We start from the raw sequence: 17,202 nt of genomic DNA on the forward strand, positions 1-17,202 counted from the left end.
GTTGTTGAATGGTTGCACAGATTGATGGTGTGGTGGCGCGGAGTGATATTGTGGTGGCGACGAGTGATGCTGTGTCGTTCAGTGCTGCTGTGGTAGCCCATAGTGATGTTGAGGTGCCCCTGAGTGATGCTGCTGAGTGATGCTGTTGTGATGCGATAGATAGAGTAAGGGCGATAGATAGAGGGAGAGCGATAAATAGATAGATAGATAGAGTGAGGGCGATAGATAGATCGATAGATAGATGGAGATAGATAGAGTGAGGGCGATAGATAGATCGATAGATAGATGGAGATAGATAGAGTGAGGGCGATAGATAGATCGATAGATAGATGGAGATAGATAGAGTGAGGGTGATAGATAGATCGATAGATAGATGGAGATAGATAGAGTGAGGGCGATAGATAGATCGATAGATAGATGGAGATAGATAGAGTGAGGGCGATAGATAGATCGATAGATAGATAGATGGAGATAGATAGAGTGAGGGCGATAGATAGATAGAGTGAGGGCGATAGATAGATTGATAGATAGATGGAGATAGATAGAGTGAGGGCGATAGATAGATCGATAGATAGATGGAGATAGATAGAGTGAGGGCGATAGATAGATCGATAGATAGATGGAGATAGATAGAGTGAGGGTGATAGATAGATCGATAGATAGATGGAGATAGATAGAGTGAGGGCGATAGATAGATCGATAGATAGATGGAGATAGATAGAGTGAGGGCGATAGATAGATCGATAGATAGATAGATGGAGATAGATAGAGTGAGGGCGATAGATAGATCGATAGATAGATGGAGATAGATAGATAGATAGATAGATAGATAGATAGATAGATAGATAGATAGATAGATAGATAGATAGATAGATAGATAGATAGATAGATAGATAGATAGAGTGAGGGCGATAGATAGATAGAGTGAGGGCGATAGATAGATCGATAGATAGATGGAGATAGATAGATAGATAGATAGATAGATAGATAGATAGATAGATAGATAGATAGAGTGAGGGCGATAGATAGATAGAGTGAGGGCGATAGATAGATAGATAGAGTGAGGGCGATAGATAGATAGAGTGAGGGCGATAGATAGATAGATAGAGTGAGGGCGATAGATAGATAGAGTGAGGGCGATAGATAGATAGATAGAGTGAGGGCGATAGATAGATAGAGTGAGGGCGATAGATAGATAGATAGATAGATAGATAGATAGATAGATAGATAGATAGATAGATAGATAGATAGAATGAGGGCGATAGATAGATAGAGTGAGTGTGATAGATAGAGTGAGGGCAATAGATAGATAGAGGGAGGGCGATATAGACAGATAAGGGGAGGGCGATAGATAGACAGATAGAGTGAGGGCGATAGATAGATAGAGTGAGGGCGATCGATAGAGTGGGTGCAACTTTTCTGAACTTCGCTTGAACCCCACTAGTGTGTGACTGGAACGCAGGAAAGACCCTGTATTTAGCTGGTGGAATAGAAACATGCGTCAGTATGCCTTACAGTGTGGTGACACCACTTCTATCCCACCTGCCCACCCCCTTATCTACTCTTTAAACCCATTGACTCAAGAGAAAGAAAGAAAGAGAGAAAGGGAAAGAAAGAAAGAAAGGGAAAGGAAAAGAAAGAGAAAGGGAAAGGAAAAAAGAGAGAGAGAAAGAAATAAAAAGAAAGACATAGGGAAAGAGAAACTAAGAAAGAGAGAAAGAAAGAGAAAGAAGAGAGAAAGAAAGAGAAAGAAAGAGAGAAAGAGAAAGAAAGAGAAAGAAAGAAAGAGAAAGCAAGAAAGAAAAAGCAAGAAAGAAAAAGCAAGAAAGAGAAAGCAAGAAAGAGAGAGAAAGAAAGAGAGAAAGAAAGAAAGAGAGAAGGAAAGAAAGAGAGAAAGAAAGAAAGAAAAACAGAGAGAAAGGGAAACACAGAAAGAAAGAAACAAATAGAAAGAAAGAAAAAGAAAGAAAGAGAGAAAAAGAAAGGAAGGAAGGAAATGGAAGGAAGAAAGAAAAAGGAAGGAAGAAAGGAAGAAAGAAAGAAAGAAAGAAAGACATTGGTGTGGTAACTAGTATGTGCTGAGTGACCGAGAACTTAGATGTCTGGTAAAACAGACACCCACGTGGGCAGCTGGGCCGACCTGGTTTCTGTACACAGAGCTCAGGGGAACAGCCTCAGCAGACTCCAGGTTTCACTGAGGGCATTTCAAAGTGCCAGACTGCATTTTAACTTGGGCTGACGTCATTTCAATTGAAAGGCAGGCATTCGGGGAGGAGCTTGTCTCCTCGCTCTACAAATTACTAAGTGACTCTACCAACAAGTCGAAACAAGCAAAAGAAGACCTCAAACACACTTACAGTCACATATCACATCCTAAACAAAAACACGAACACACACATCAATGGAGGTCACCACAGATACCTGAAAACAAACACTTTCTTTCGAAGAGAGACAAGTATACATATACGCATACACAAAAAGTTAGACCGGGATACATACTTATGAGCACAAGCTTGACCTAAAAAAACTGTAAATATGTTGTGTGTCTGCAGCATTGATGACGCTGTAAGTTCACAGTGCCTCTGCGCCACAAAATAAAATGTCTCCTGTACTTCTAAGACTGTTTTCATTTTGCGCCTGGTGCACATGAAAGAGCACACAAAAACACATCAATAAACTTTTGTACACAGCAGAGTTGAACAGTTTCTAATTGTGTACTTTGATCCAACTGAATACTGTTTTCTGAAAAGAGGCCTTGACGTTATGCAAAAGGGCTCCTGAAAAAGCATCTTTCACTAAAGTGCCCAAATTCTAAATCGGTCCCATCGCTGCTCTAACCATGATCACCAGTCGGCACCGAGGCTTTAACTGCGTGCGTGAAGCACACTGTGTGATTCGTTTAACCTGTCATTCTTTCATGCACTTATTTATTTGTAGGTATTTGTTAGTTTATTCACTAATGCATTCAAAACGCTTTTCTGTCAACAGCTTTGTGTGCACTGAAGCGCTTGAGTTGAGAGTCGTGCGCAATACAAGACCAGTGTTTTACAATCCTGGCTACCCCACTCGATCAAAGTGTGTGATCCCTGGTAAATCACCTCATGTCCTTGATTTCGCTTTTCTGTCAACAGCTTTGCGTGCACTGAAGCGCTTGAGTTGAGAGTCGTGCGGCTGTTGAACAGAGCATTTACAATCCCCCCTCAGCATGAAAATAATTTAGAAATACATTAAAGCTGTTGCTGTTCTTAAAGTTAAAGCGGCGGCCATCAGTATGAAAATAATTAGAAACGAAGGGAAGAATAGGGAGAGTAAGGGGAGACGCACAAAATAATTTAAAAATACATTAAAGCTGTTGCTGTGCTTAAAGTTAAAGCAGCGGCCATCAGTATGAAAATAATTAGAAACGAAGGGAAGAATAGGGAGAGTAAGGGGAGACGCACAAAATAATTTAAAAATACATTAACGCTGTTGCTGTTCTTAAAAGTTAAAGCGGCGGCCATCAGTATGAAAATAATTTGAAACGAAGGGAAGAATAGGGAGACGCACAAAATAATTTAAAAATACATTAAAGCTGTTGCTGTGCTTAAAGTTAAAGCAGCGGCCATCAGTATGAAAATAATTAGATAGTAGGGGAGAGTAAGGGGAGACGCACGGGGAGCAGCAGCCTTTGATGTGCAGGCCGGCCGTGGGCAGTGAATAATTAGGGGAGGAGATATGCCAGAGCTCACGCTGGGGACAGCTTGTGGGAGGGAGGCTGGTGGCTTTGATGCTGTGCACGAGCTTTTTCGCGGGCACAGCATCAAATCGCCCCTTTGGGTAAGCTCTGGATAGGCCATAATATGTCTCGACATCTACAATGCTTGCGCATTGACAGAGGTCGAGCCCTAAAAAGGGGGAGGTAGAGGTAGAGGCTAGGTTTATCCTCCTTACTGATATATAACAAACAAAAATCGAATACTTAGGAAAACTTAGGGGAGTGGAAGAAGGGTAGTTAAAAATACCTAACTAGTGGGCCACTATTTTATTCCTGACCCTAGTTGGTAAGGTTGAAATCAGGGGTTATTACAGAAAAACGAGACCGAAATATGCGGTCCCCATGGCAAGTACTAGGTACGTTGATCTGAGGCGGCTTGGATGAAAGTTTGACTACAGGCCCCTCTACACTGGTTCGACGATGACGATGACGCTATAGCATAGAGTTTCCTAAAAACAGGATTTTTCATTAACAAACCGTATGTATACATAGTGCATGCGCATTAAGTGTGCACAAGTATGTCCTTAGTAAAGGATTGGTTGGGAGCGGTACACACAAGGCTGGTCCCCGTGGAGTCCCTGAAGAAGAGCCAATTGGGGAATGGCTCAAAACATGTTGGCTATCCATTACTGAGACAACCAGACTCATTATGGTCTAATTTTTCGGTAATAATTCCTGATTTTAGCCTTTCCAAATAGGGGCGGAAATAACATTTTGGCCCACTCCCCTTTAGTTCACCTGGTCTACACCAGTAAGTGCGCCTGCATAATCACGAAGTTGCAGCACACCTCAATCGGTAGAGGATTGGGATGAACCCCAATGATGAAACATGCCACCTAGGGGTAACCCTGGTGGGTGAGGGTTCTCTAGAAAAAAAGTATTTTTTCTAGTAAGAGATTACAGCGGATTCTCGCTGTTCCCTACTACAAATCCCTTGGGCAGGGTCTCTTCGAAGTATTACATTTTTGTTTGTTAAAGATACTAGTATTCAAATAACACATTTCTTAATTATTATTAATTATTTGAAATTACTGCATAAATTTCCTCATTGTTTGACGACATTGTTATTTGTAATTTCTTCTTTACTAAATTAATTGAAAAAAGGTTAGAAGCAAGCATGCATATTAAGTGTGGGGCCGTTACTCTCTCCACCAAATCCCTCAGGAAAAAGCTCAGGACATGGAAAAGACTCAAACCCACTTTCATCTCTGTACCACCTCTCCTCCTTAAACACCATACATGATGCATGAATGTGAAGTGCCTATGTTATACAAAAATCCAGCCCACTCCTTCTGCCTCCAACTCACTTCACATATAAGATAGGAAGGCAAACCAACCTTCCAGCCCTTCTGCCTTTCCCACTGCCTACCTGCTTCCCACTGCTGTACTCTACAATCCCAAGTATACAAAGTTTACTAATCACATATACATAGTGTAAACATATGAGAAATAAATATTAAGGGCCTCATTACACCACGAGAGTCACATCGTAGGTTTCACTTCTGGCTGCCGCATTACAATGCAGGTGGTCGAAAGTGAAACGGCCAGTCCTTTTGGCTGGAATCCGATGGGCTCAAGAAGCCTGTCATCCCCATCCATATCCCATCAGATTAAATTAAAGGTGCCAATGGTTTTATAGGGGATGTAAAAATATTTATGATATCACACATGACTCTAAACCAATCAAAATATGAGGATGGGGTTGCGCCTCTAAATATACTGCCAATTATTGACCATCCAGGCTACCAATTCAGAAAATCACTGGATGGACCACAATGATGCAATTTTAGAGCTTTTTTAGTGTAATTACTAATTTATAGTCGTGTATGTCAAATATCATGAGATTTCAAATAGGCCATCTATTTCTGAACACTCTAGTAGTTGCTGACCAATAAATGTTGATGAAATCACTTGTTGATGTGAATATTGTATTTATGAATAGTAGGTCCAATGAGATATCTATAGCTGTATATCTTTTTATAGATATAGATATAATCTCTATATATTTATATAGATATGTTCATGCTCAAAAAGTAAGAAATAAAAAATACTTAGCTTTAATGTATATTTCGCTCATACAGGAAGACAATATCCTGCCATCATTCACAGCGGAGTGCCAAAAGGACGGATCCTGGAATAAGCCCATGCCACAATGCAACAGTAAGTTTGAAAGCATGGAACATTTTCGCTAACAGACCCTGAGAGGATAGGATAAATAGGATATTGCTAAAGTAATAAGCGTCTAAGGAAAAGTTACTTACCTGGAACAACACTATTCATAAAGGGGGCAAACTTCCATAATTTGTATGCGTACAATATTTTCTAGCTCTCACAGATGCATCCCAACAGCAGAAAAGTATTCGAAGCAACTGACTCTTTTGATGATCCAGTGTTGGAAAACTGACCTGTAGTGCCTATTTTCTTCCTTTTACAGTAACTCTAACTTCTATAAAAGAAGTCAATATTCCTCCATAGCAAAATCCATTACAAACAGTAAGATTTGGAGTGGACAGGGATGTAGAACGGAATCCTGTTCTCCCAGGATGTGGGGAAAAAGAGATAAGTGGACCATTTACATGCCTAGCTATGATCAAATGAGGTTCATCTCTAGGCAGCAGGTCTCTTCAGCACCCTCCCTGAGAGTGGTGTAGGTGCCATTGATTATCCCACACAACAGTGGGTTTCTGTGTTCACCCACGTGTAGACCACCCAGACTTAAAGCATCAAAGTGCTGGCCTGTATTAACCCTTCTGAGGCTTGATCCGTAATGCATAACTCGTACAATGTGTTAAAAACTCCCAGTTTTTCAATGCTATGTCATCACTATCGAGTATGTGGACAGCTTGGAAGCTTGAGAACTAACATGCCATTATTATTACTTTCACTGCTTGCCGTCATTACAGCAAGGATTGCATAAAATGGACTTTCAACAAATATTCAAAGACTGACATTAACAGGCTAAATTTTCCTGTCCTTGATTAGTTTGGAGTATTACTGTGTCTCTCCTATGGGTTTGAAACAAAGCATGGAAATACTTCAATTACTGGGACACACAGACATTAAAGGAAGCCTAGACTTCATGCAAATGTGGCCTCTGCTAATCGCCTCTGCCCCCTGCAGATTGGATGCAACCTTCCACCTTGGGTATACTGCTGGGTGTAAATATCCATACTATGTGTAAAGAGAACCGTAATGTTTCAGGAAACAGTGCACTCTTAAGGACCCTGGGCAAGATTTATTTTGGGACACCATATTTGGAACATCTTTAAATAGATTGCCAATTTTCAGGTACGTTAAGTCCTTGTGATTAATCCATACAAGAAACTTTAAGAAAAGGTGGCACTTAAAAACAGCCAGAAGCTGAAGCTGCCCGGCGCCCGCCAGTGAAATCTTGCATAAAGAAAGCTTGGAATAGCATTGATAAGGCCATTTCATTTTCAACTGCGATTTAGATTTTATTTTACGTTGCCACAAGTAGCAAGAGTGACTTGGTGGGTTCTCAGTGGAGTCACTTCAACATGAAAAAATCTGGTAATTGGCTACAGAAACAACAAGTAGGATTTGTGAAGTGTGAAAAAGTGTGAAAAATGCAAAGCATGCAGAATTGGCAGAAATATGAAAGAGCCCCAAGATCTAAGAGGCAAAACATTTATCATCCATGAAAGAATAACTTGTGATTCACACTGAAAAAACAAATTCTAGAACATATAGGAGCCGTACAAAATAAAGATATGAATTATGCGATTGCCAAACACATGGCAACAAATGATAGTAAAAACTGGTTAAACATGAACTACTTTGGAATAGCCACGATCCTGGGAGTTGAGGGAGGAGGCAATAGAATTCTAAAACTGAGACGTTTTGAGTCATAGCTCATGATTAAATTCAAAACGAAGAGCCCTCAGGGCCTTAATGGGGATAAAGAAATGTATATTCATTTGTAATCTCCTTTCTTAGAAAGACTGAGGCTGATTCGATGAGCTAGAACTTATTGCTCAAATATGGCAAACATAGGGAGGAAGACATACTAAGCCAGTCAGTGGTAAACACAAGATTACAAACCAACGCACTCAGTGACAATAACAATTATGAAGTTGTAAGGTAAACTGGGTTGGGATGCCACATATCATATATTAAGTTTCTAGCATTTATGGCATGGAGTAATAAAATAGATAGGTGGGGACGTAACACATAAGGCACTTAGCCAGAGATACACAGAGTGAAAGTCCTTACCATAAAGGATTTAGGGATAGAAATTAAGACTATACCATAGAGTTATAGAACATCACACATCAAGGGAATAGCATATATGAAAGGAATTACAACAAATTAAGGTAGTCGGTGGGGCCAACAATATATGGGCACTTAGCGAGATACACTATATAGACATTGAAGACAGGGGTCCCCAATGCAATTAATTATCTAGATGTGTGATAAGAGTCCAGTAATGCCCTCAATATATGGACAACCAATATAGAATAAAAATACTAATAGAAATGAGATATGGAATGTACTCCAATGCCGCCATTTGGCAGAGGTAACACTAAGTTATAACATCTTGAATGACAACAGAAAAATAGGGAGAGTCACACATAAATGAACAACAACCAACAGCAACACTCACTGGTGACCTAACAATCTCAGTATGCAAATCAAGTAATTAACAATGAATATCATAATCAGAGTTTAACTAAGAAGTACCATACATAACACTTCACGAAAGCTGATATGAGGAACTGCAGAATGTATTTGGCTATTTCTTTGTTTGTGTGAAAACTACCATTCCCACAATGCCCCTTAATTGATACTGTGGGAAAGAGTTATTTAAGGTAGAAAGTAATGATCGACTTAACTATACACCATGAGCAAGACTAGTTTGGTTGAAAAGCGTTGGTTAGAGTGCAATGCCATGAGTTGTGATAACTCAGTAAAGTGAATTGGAAAATTCCCTTGAGAGTGCGGAGTTATTCTCTTTTGTTGGATGATTGACTTCGGGGGAAGTCCACCCCCAACACCTGCACCAGCTGTGCAAAATGCACACTGACTGATTTGGTGGATCATTTCTAAATTGTATATTATTTTATTTGGTAATACCAGTAATATATGTTTTAATTAATGTGAAAATAAAATGTATACAAAGTAATATAACAAAATACATTTAAAACATCAAAATTATTAATTTGCCTATCTTTAAAATTATAAACTTAACATTTAACTTAAAATTTAAACATTTTTTTTTATAAATCTCCCCACCCTTATTCCCTAAAAACCTAATATCCCCACACTGAAAAAAGTATTAAACAATTATGTAGCAACGTTAATACAACTAAAAATACAACAATATCATAACCTGAAAAATGATTACATACTAATTAACACTTACAAAATATATTACATATAACAATGGGGCATATTGGCAAGGACATGTGCGCTTAGCATGTTTGTTTTTTTTACCGCCGCCTATCGCCGGATATTATCGCAGAGATAACACGCTATTAGCAACGCTTATCTCTAATGCGATAAAATATCCAGCGATAGTGGCTAAATGCGTGAATATCGCTGGAAATCCAGCGATATTCACGCATTAACTCCAATGGGGACCTAACATGACAATACACCCCCCATTGATAACACAGGTAAGAAATGTCTTGAGCAGGCGTTAGATTCTGGCGATAATTGCGCTTAGCGTGACTTTTTTTATCGCACAGCCTGCGTTGTTAATAGGCGATAGCTGTGTTAGCGACTGCTTTCAGTCGCTAACAGTTTGGGTATGCCCACTTTGCATGTCATTAGCGATAAATATCGCTGACATGCAAAGTGGGCCCCAAACCAGTCGCTATCGCCTGAAAGCTGTCACAGCATGCTGTTGGCGACAGCTTGCTAATAGTGCGATAAAAAAATCGCTGCTTTAGCGGCAAAAAGTGCTGCTAAAGCTGCGATGAAGCCCTTGCTAATATGCCCCAATATTTTCTACATTGATATTTTTTACAACAGTATTAAAAACAACACTAAAAACATTTTGTTTACATTCGATATTCCGCTCGCAAATATATTTCATATCCCAATATACTTGACATGATATTTTTGTATCACAATAATTTCTTCTGCTATTCTGTGCAAACACCTCTTTCTCCAGAGGTCTTTAAACTTGTTATAGACTGCTGTGCCTCCTTAGTCCGTGTTCAACTTTGAACATGATACTGAATCTAGACAATACAGTTCAAACACAACAAAACCCTGGATTTTTGAAAAGGACAAATTTAAGATCAAATACAACAAAACAAACCAGAATAAAATCCCAAAGTAAATGTGTCATTATAAGAACAGCTCAAATGAAATACACAGGAGAATACTGAAATATATCAAGAGTGCCCCTCGCACCCTAGTAATCATAATAAAAAAAATTTAGAAACAGAAAGGTTAATCCAGTAGTGAAATTACTGTTCTCGCTATCTAGGTCAGAATATTTTTTGATGGAAATAGAAAGCACTTGCTGGATTATTTTAGTATGCCCTCTCTGAAATAGAAGACCGTGAGTGTAAAGAACTCTCCCTTCCGTTGCTGGAGTTCCTGCCCCAGCCAACCTTGCAGCCGTTTCGTAATCATGCATTGCATGGCTCATCTGTTAAGGTGCCAATGATTAATAGAATAACTGACCAGAATGGATTGGAACTGGATGGTCTAACCCAGTTCGGCTTATTTAAGAACCCTCTGAGTGGCCAGGTGAGATAAAATGCTGTTCATCTGATAGCGTTGCTAATACTGAGAACCTATACTACCTGTAGTCAGCACTACATTAATCTATCCCTTTGAATTGTTAGGGAATGGACATTTCAGAGGACAGCGTGTGGACTTCACTGAGATGCTTCTCAGAGACAAGATGTCGCATTAGTGGTCTGTGTAGATTGCATGCTACCCATTAATCAGTAGACGTATTGTTGCCGGGTGGCAAGGACATATCTCTTAAATGGTTCATTAGCCTATGCTCTGCTTGGTAGGTGGTATTCGAGTTTCCTTTAGAAGGAGGTCTATTATCCTCTAATGAATATTACAATGCAAAGTCCGCCCGACACCGTCTTGGTCCTGGGACCAACCGACCTCGGTCAGCAGTCCCGCTCGCCTAATTAGGATGCGACCGAACACTGTTCGGTTGCATTCCTACATTTCCCTATGGGAGCATGCATTACGGCCATTTTACAGCTGTAATACATGCTCCCATAGGAAAATGGGAGGTGCTGTCCATCCCTGCAACCCGTGGCAGGCACCGCAGGGTGCCTGCCACGAGGTGTAGGGATCAACAGGAGGCCACACACAAGGGGGCCCTGCTGGGGTCCCCCAAACACGCTTTCCGACATAGTTTCCATGTCGAACAGGTTGGCATGGAAACCATGCCAGAAACTGTGCATCGTAATCCCATGGCTGGAAAGGCCGGTCCTTTGGTATTATGAGCCGGTTCCGACTGGCCAATGGGCTCCTTGAGCCCATCGGAATCCAGCCGTAATGACCGCCAGTTTCAATTCAGGCCGGCTGATACATAATCAGCCGGTCGGAATTGAAACCGACAATGGGGGTCAGAAAGCCTCCAACCAAAGGTCGGGGCTTTCCGACCTCCATCGTAATCAGCCCCTATGTTTTTAATACTCAATTTAGCCTTTTTCCATAGACAGTCATTATTGGGCCCGATATTGAAAGTGAACCACCAAGGAATTTGCCTGAGGTCTCGAGTTTTGGCCAAACAGGAAGATCGGAACCAAAATTTAGGTCAATGTGTTACATAGTCGACAGCATTTTCTTCCATCACCTGACTGTCATTTGAGCGGCAATATGAAACTTGTGAGATGTCGTAAGTGCTCTAGCCAGCCTGGATTGTCTTCAAGGGTTCAGAGGTGTGCATTCATGGTCCCAGATGGCACCTTCTTGGCACTACTGCAGATCTCACAGTCCAGGGTGTAGTTTGGCTTTGCCTCCACTTTCTATCAAAGAAACACAATATTTATCCTCTGTGTTAGAACTGGCATCTTCTGGCGTGGTTTCCCCCTTCTTTTGCTCTGAGCTGACTATGTGCTGAATTAATTTTTTTCTGACTTTAGGACTATGAGCGTTTTACCACTGCTGACCAGTGGTAAAGTGCAAGTACTCTGTGTCTAAAATCAGATGGTAATTGGTTTCTCCATGATTGGCGTATTTAATTTACTAGCAAGTCCATAGTACAGTGCACAATGGATGCCCAAAGTCTGTAACTCTAAAATGGCTAGTGGGCCTGCAGAACTGATTGTGCTACCCACATGAGTAGCCTCGCAAATCTGTCTCACGCCACCCACTGAGGCGCCTATGTGTACAGTTTTAAACTACCATTTTGACCTGGCAAGTGCACCCACATGCCAGGCACAAACCTTCCCTTTTATTACACATAAGGCATCACATAGGTAGGCCCTCGGTCCCCCCATGGGCAGAGTGCAGTGTATTTAAGAGGTAAGACATGAACTATTGAGTTTTACCTGTCTTGGTAGAGAAAAACTGCTAAATTCGGTTTTCACTACAACAAGGTCTATCATCCCCATAGGTTAGCATTGGAGCTGCCTGGGAACATGATCCCAGTGTATCTTCCAATTTGGAGTAAATAAAAAATTGGACTTTGGTGTCCATGGACTCCCAATTTAAAAACACATCTTTTAGTGAAGTGACTTTTAGATTGCAGGTCTGAAAATGCCACTTTTAGAAAGCAAACTAAGAGAAAGGGGAGGTTTGTCCTAGCCAACACATTCAAATGCTGCTAAACCAATTTAAAAAACTAAAGGCCATCAATTCAATTGATATGGACTATAAGCATTTATTTGCTACTACGTTCTGTGCACTTTACTCCACATTTAATCATGGGTCAGGTAAGTGTGGGTACGTTTCAATCAGGAACAAAATATACATATTAAGGCAACAAATAAAACAAAGACATACAAACTTTGTGATGAAATAATATGATGTAACAAACAATACATGAAGCATGATACATTTATCTAAACATCATAACACCAGTCTTAGTTCACAAACGGAGCAGCTACTAGGACAACCTGTAGCATCCACATTGTGTAACAAATTCAAGGAGCTCCTACCCACGGGGGAAAGAGGAACATTAGGCCCAGTAGTGAGACAATTCAAGTAACATTTCTACCGGGGAAAACATAATTAAAAGCGAAAGTCCCTGCGTTGTGTAATGCTGACACGTTTCAATCCCCAAGGTGGTTTGTGGGATTCTCTTCAGGGCGTGGACTGGTTTATCTAAGGAACAAGAAGGGGGTATGAATTATACACGAATAGGGTCTCTACTTCTCAATTACTCAAGTTATGCGATTATTTCTCAAAAGTACATGATTGAATAGAGAAATAAATTTGTACATTGACGGATCCACCATCAGTCAAAAACATGGTTTGGTAAATGTAAATATTCTGTAACTAGAAGAACAAGAAAAGGCCCTTACTTGCACCAGACGGGCAGTGCTTTTACAAAGGGTATAAGAATGCTTGCTGTCGGTTAAATGGAAACCTAGTTGTACTTTGGTTTGATGATCTAAACAGAAATGAGTGCTACATCAATGGAGCATCTAAATAGATACATTGTAGCTTTGTGGGCTAAATGCAACCCTTACTTTCGCCATGCCGGAGATGTTTTCTTTAATGATTCCTTTCAGCTCTCAGTCGATTCTGATGGTATTGCTTGAACAGCGCTGCACCGCTGCCAATTTCACAAATCGGTAAAAAGAGTTGCTTCTTTAAAAGTTTGCAGACAAACGGACCGCATCGCGTCTCTATGTGTAAACAGAAAAGGACGTGCCAGTGTGTGTTTTATTCTACAAAAAATAACTTATCGCGCCCGGGTAGTGAAAGTTTGCATAGTCTTACTTGCAATTGGCTGTGAAAGTCATCTAATGATGTCTCATTACCAGTTGCTCTCTCGCGAATGCTTCTGGGTCACAGGAAGTTAAAGAGTGACCTGATCCCATTGCATTATCGTAAAGTGAGTTTGTGAAACTATTGAAAACGAGCTATGCAATGAGAAAATCATATTCTAAGTGAAAGATAGAGCATATATATCTTTTTTAAGGTTTGTGTGTAGCTTGGTATTAAAAAAGATATACCTGTTTCCAAAAATATTTGATTCATGGTGAAAACTGGAAATGCAAAACCTGGACTGGAACTGTTTTAGCATTTACCCATTTTTGACATTTCATTCAGTCCTTTGGTGATGCTATTGAAGCGAGCTATCATGTAGGCTTCTTTTCTTAACAATGAAGCCTCAGCGTCACCCCATCTTGGTGATGGTTTAATGACTGATAGCACAGTCCATTTAAACTCAAGTTCGTGGTGATTGGAGTCAATGAAGTGGTTCACCATAGGTCCTGATACAACTTTACTTTTTATCCTTGATTAGTGCTGGGCTACGCGTTGACGAACCTCTTGCGTAGTTTTGCCAATGTAAATTCTTGGGCAGGGACTAACAATTGCATGAATGACGTTTTTGTCTTACAGTCAGAAAATTGTTTCCTAGTCCACTTAATGTCAATTTGTATAAAGTCAAGACGTGGGAACCTTGCTCTCCATGCCGCTGGAGTCAAGCCAGCCTAGTTGAATAAGGGTGAAACTCCAAAACCGCTCCCAGGATGCTTGTTTTCAGTCCAGGGAGGAACTGGCCTGGCAGTTCGGGTTCGACTGTTCCAATTGGGTTCAAAGTGGAATGGCATGGGAGCAAAAAAACAATGGATTTAGGCCCAGATCTCTGTACTGGGGTAAATGTATATGACATTGTTCTGTATTATGTCCATCAACTGTTCTTTTTGCAACTTCCTGCACCATAGCCATGGTTCCTCGCTCAACGCAACATCTGCGACTTACAACGCAGGCTCCGGTAATGCCGCAGCGCCTCCAAAGAACCGCCACTGTGGGGGTCCAGAGCACCGCACCACCAATGTTTGTGATGCACCTCTCTCTTACTCCAGGGCCACACCCGTGGCCAAGTGGTTTGACCTAGACACTGCGAAACCGAGGCCTCAACGGCTTGACTACAGTCTAAGTAATCAATACCAAACAGCAATAAGGAACCAAGGTATCGCACCTGCAACCGATACATTACCTCCCCTGCCTTCGCATCATCCCCGGGCGGTAGCGGTTCAACCACCCTGCACAACCTCCAGGAACCAAAGCCTCACTTGCTACAGTGACGCCTCACCTCCTTTGCACAATGCACTATCCCCAAGCACCAACGACAATGCCCAGTAGTAAGGAACCAACGCATCACCCGCTTTACTACGCCTCACCTCCCCTTTGCCTCATATCATCTTCGATTTTTGACACAGCCAAAGTACTGGCTGCGTGACTCCTGTATCCGGCCTGCATTCCCTCTCAATCGTGAACTTGTGGATCTGTCCCGGTCAAGCACGACCCAAAAAGCCCAGTCAGAGCTATTGTTTTTCTAAGAACTAGAACTTTATTTAACATTGAAAAATTCATAACTTGATTTTTGTACGTTGGATTTTTTCATTTTTGTCTTGTTTTACTCAGATCAAAATTGGCTATTTTCTTACCTGGTGTGGAGTACTTTTGTGGTGTTTCAACTGTGCTACTGTGTGTTTGTGTACAAATACTTCACAAATTGCCTTTGGGGATACGCCTGACTGCTGTTGCCAAGCTACCAAATGGGTGAGCAGGGGTTATTCTTAGTGTGTAATTTACTTACCCTGACTAGAGTGAGGGTCCCTACTTAGACAGAGTGCATACCACTGCCAACTAGAGACCACATGTCTAGCACTCTGAGGGGAGTCATTGTCTCCAAATTAAGGAATGGGGAATTGTCTGTAGCCCCATTATCCCACTTGAGTGATCTTCAGCAGGAGAGGCGGGGCCCATTAACACAAAGAATCATAGTTGCCAAATTGAGTTTATTCCAGTAAATGTTGCTGAAGTACTGGTGGGGGATGTGGAGTAAATAGTCTGCGAGAGCTGTGCAGAGGTTTATCCCACTGTGTGCTCTCTGGGTACAGACAAGGTCCAAAGTGCAAAAGGCCTATTATCAAGAGTGTGGCCCACAGTCCATACAGAAGGAGATAGTAGGGACAAGGAGGAACACCGGCAGTCTCTGTGATTGGCAGATCTGCACCACTGGTTTTCGGTGTATGGTACCAAGGACTCAATACTCCAGAACCTATAGTAAAAGTGGCCCCCTGTGATGAAAGGAAAATACTATGATGCAGAGAGGCTGCAACAGGAGGGTTATCCGTGGTGATGGAACACCATCCACTTCCTCGAATTTGGTGTGTCACATTTTTAAGTACTTAGGCAGATTATAAATAACTGTACAAATGGACCAAGAAGCATGCCAGGTTCTGTCAGTATACTAGCTGAACTGGAGAGTCTATGAATATCTTTGGGTTCTTCTTTTTTATAAAGGGCGATCTGTGAACCTAACTGGTAGAAGGTTACAGTGTAAAAGACAGCATATGTAAGCAATGCAAGTTTCAGTCTATAAGTGCAAAAAGTCAGCAGCGCCTAAGGCCTGGCAATGCACTGTTCACACTCAAGAACAACCTATGGAGGCTGAGAAAACTATACCTCAGTATTAATGTAGAAAATAGCAGAATGAGTTGTCTGGCATGGATGAGCCCTGGTAATGCAGGTAAAATACAACCAGATGTTTCCTGGGATGCTACTCAGCTTCTACATGAACACACCTGAAGAATATTGCTTGTAATTCTGAATTCATGGATCATTGAAATAGCCAGAAGAAACTTCTTGACAAATAAAAATGATTCTACATATGCCGTAACTATACAATGTACACACTTGGGGAAAAATTCCAATATCAGAATGAACTACAATTTAGGGTCGATGAATGGATGAAATGCAACAGTGGTATATGCCACAAAATGTTCATATCTCTGCAAATATTTATTGGCAGTACCATACGCCTGTTTAAAACAGAATCAAAGAACGCTCTAGGAATTTATACCAAAAAGACTCCAAGACAACGCTCAGTGAACATTTTCATGGACATAATAGAACTACCTTTTTGCAATTGAGCAAATAGCAACATCTTCCCGAGTTGCAACCTTGAATTAAAACTACCGAAAAGGCCAAGTTAATGAAATTTACACATGGATTCAGTACGCCATGGCCTCAACAAAGATGCTGAAATGCATAATTGCCTCCTATATTAACCAGCTCTGCCAATTATGTATCATAAAAAGAAACATGCCTTCTCTTTCCTCCAGACTCCCCTCACTACACTTTAAAAATCACTTTTATTTCCCATGACCTTCATCTCTTGTAAACAGATAGGCTGAAGTACAGACTTTTCCTTCTCTTTTTTTCTCTTCATATTCCACCCCTTCCAAATTCATATGATCGATTTCTTGTCAATAACTCAGACTTGTTCTGTAAAAACACTGACGTCTGTGTGTTAT

The 17,202-nt window shown here is 40.9% G+C and overlaps 1 protein-coding gene across 1 annotated transcript in view; it reads left to right on the plus strand.

Annotated features, from left to right (window-relative positions):
* Nucleotides 1–17,202, plus strand: part of MASP2 (MBL associated serine protease 2) — a 263,680-nt gene that overhangs the window by 177,931 nt on the left and 68,547 nt on the right. The window contains exon 8 of the mRNA XM_086921321.1: nucleotides 5,836–5,914. Within this exon, the coding sequence (XP_086777447.1) occupies nucleotides 5,836–5,914 (79 nt within the window). The remainder of the gene's footprint in view (nucleotides 1–5,835; nucleotides 5,915–17,202) is intronic.

This window comes from Lissotriton vulgaris, chromosome 5 (genome assembly GCF_964263255.1).
Source record: "Lissotriton vulgaris chromosome 5, aLisVul1.2, whole genome shotgun sequence".
In the NCBI taxonomy this organism is placed as follows: Eukaryota; Metazoa; Chordata; class Amphibia; order Caudata; family Salamandridae; genus Lissotriton; species Lissotriton vulgaris.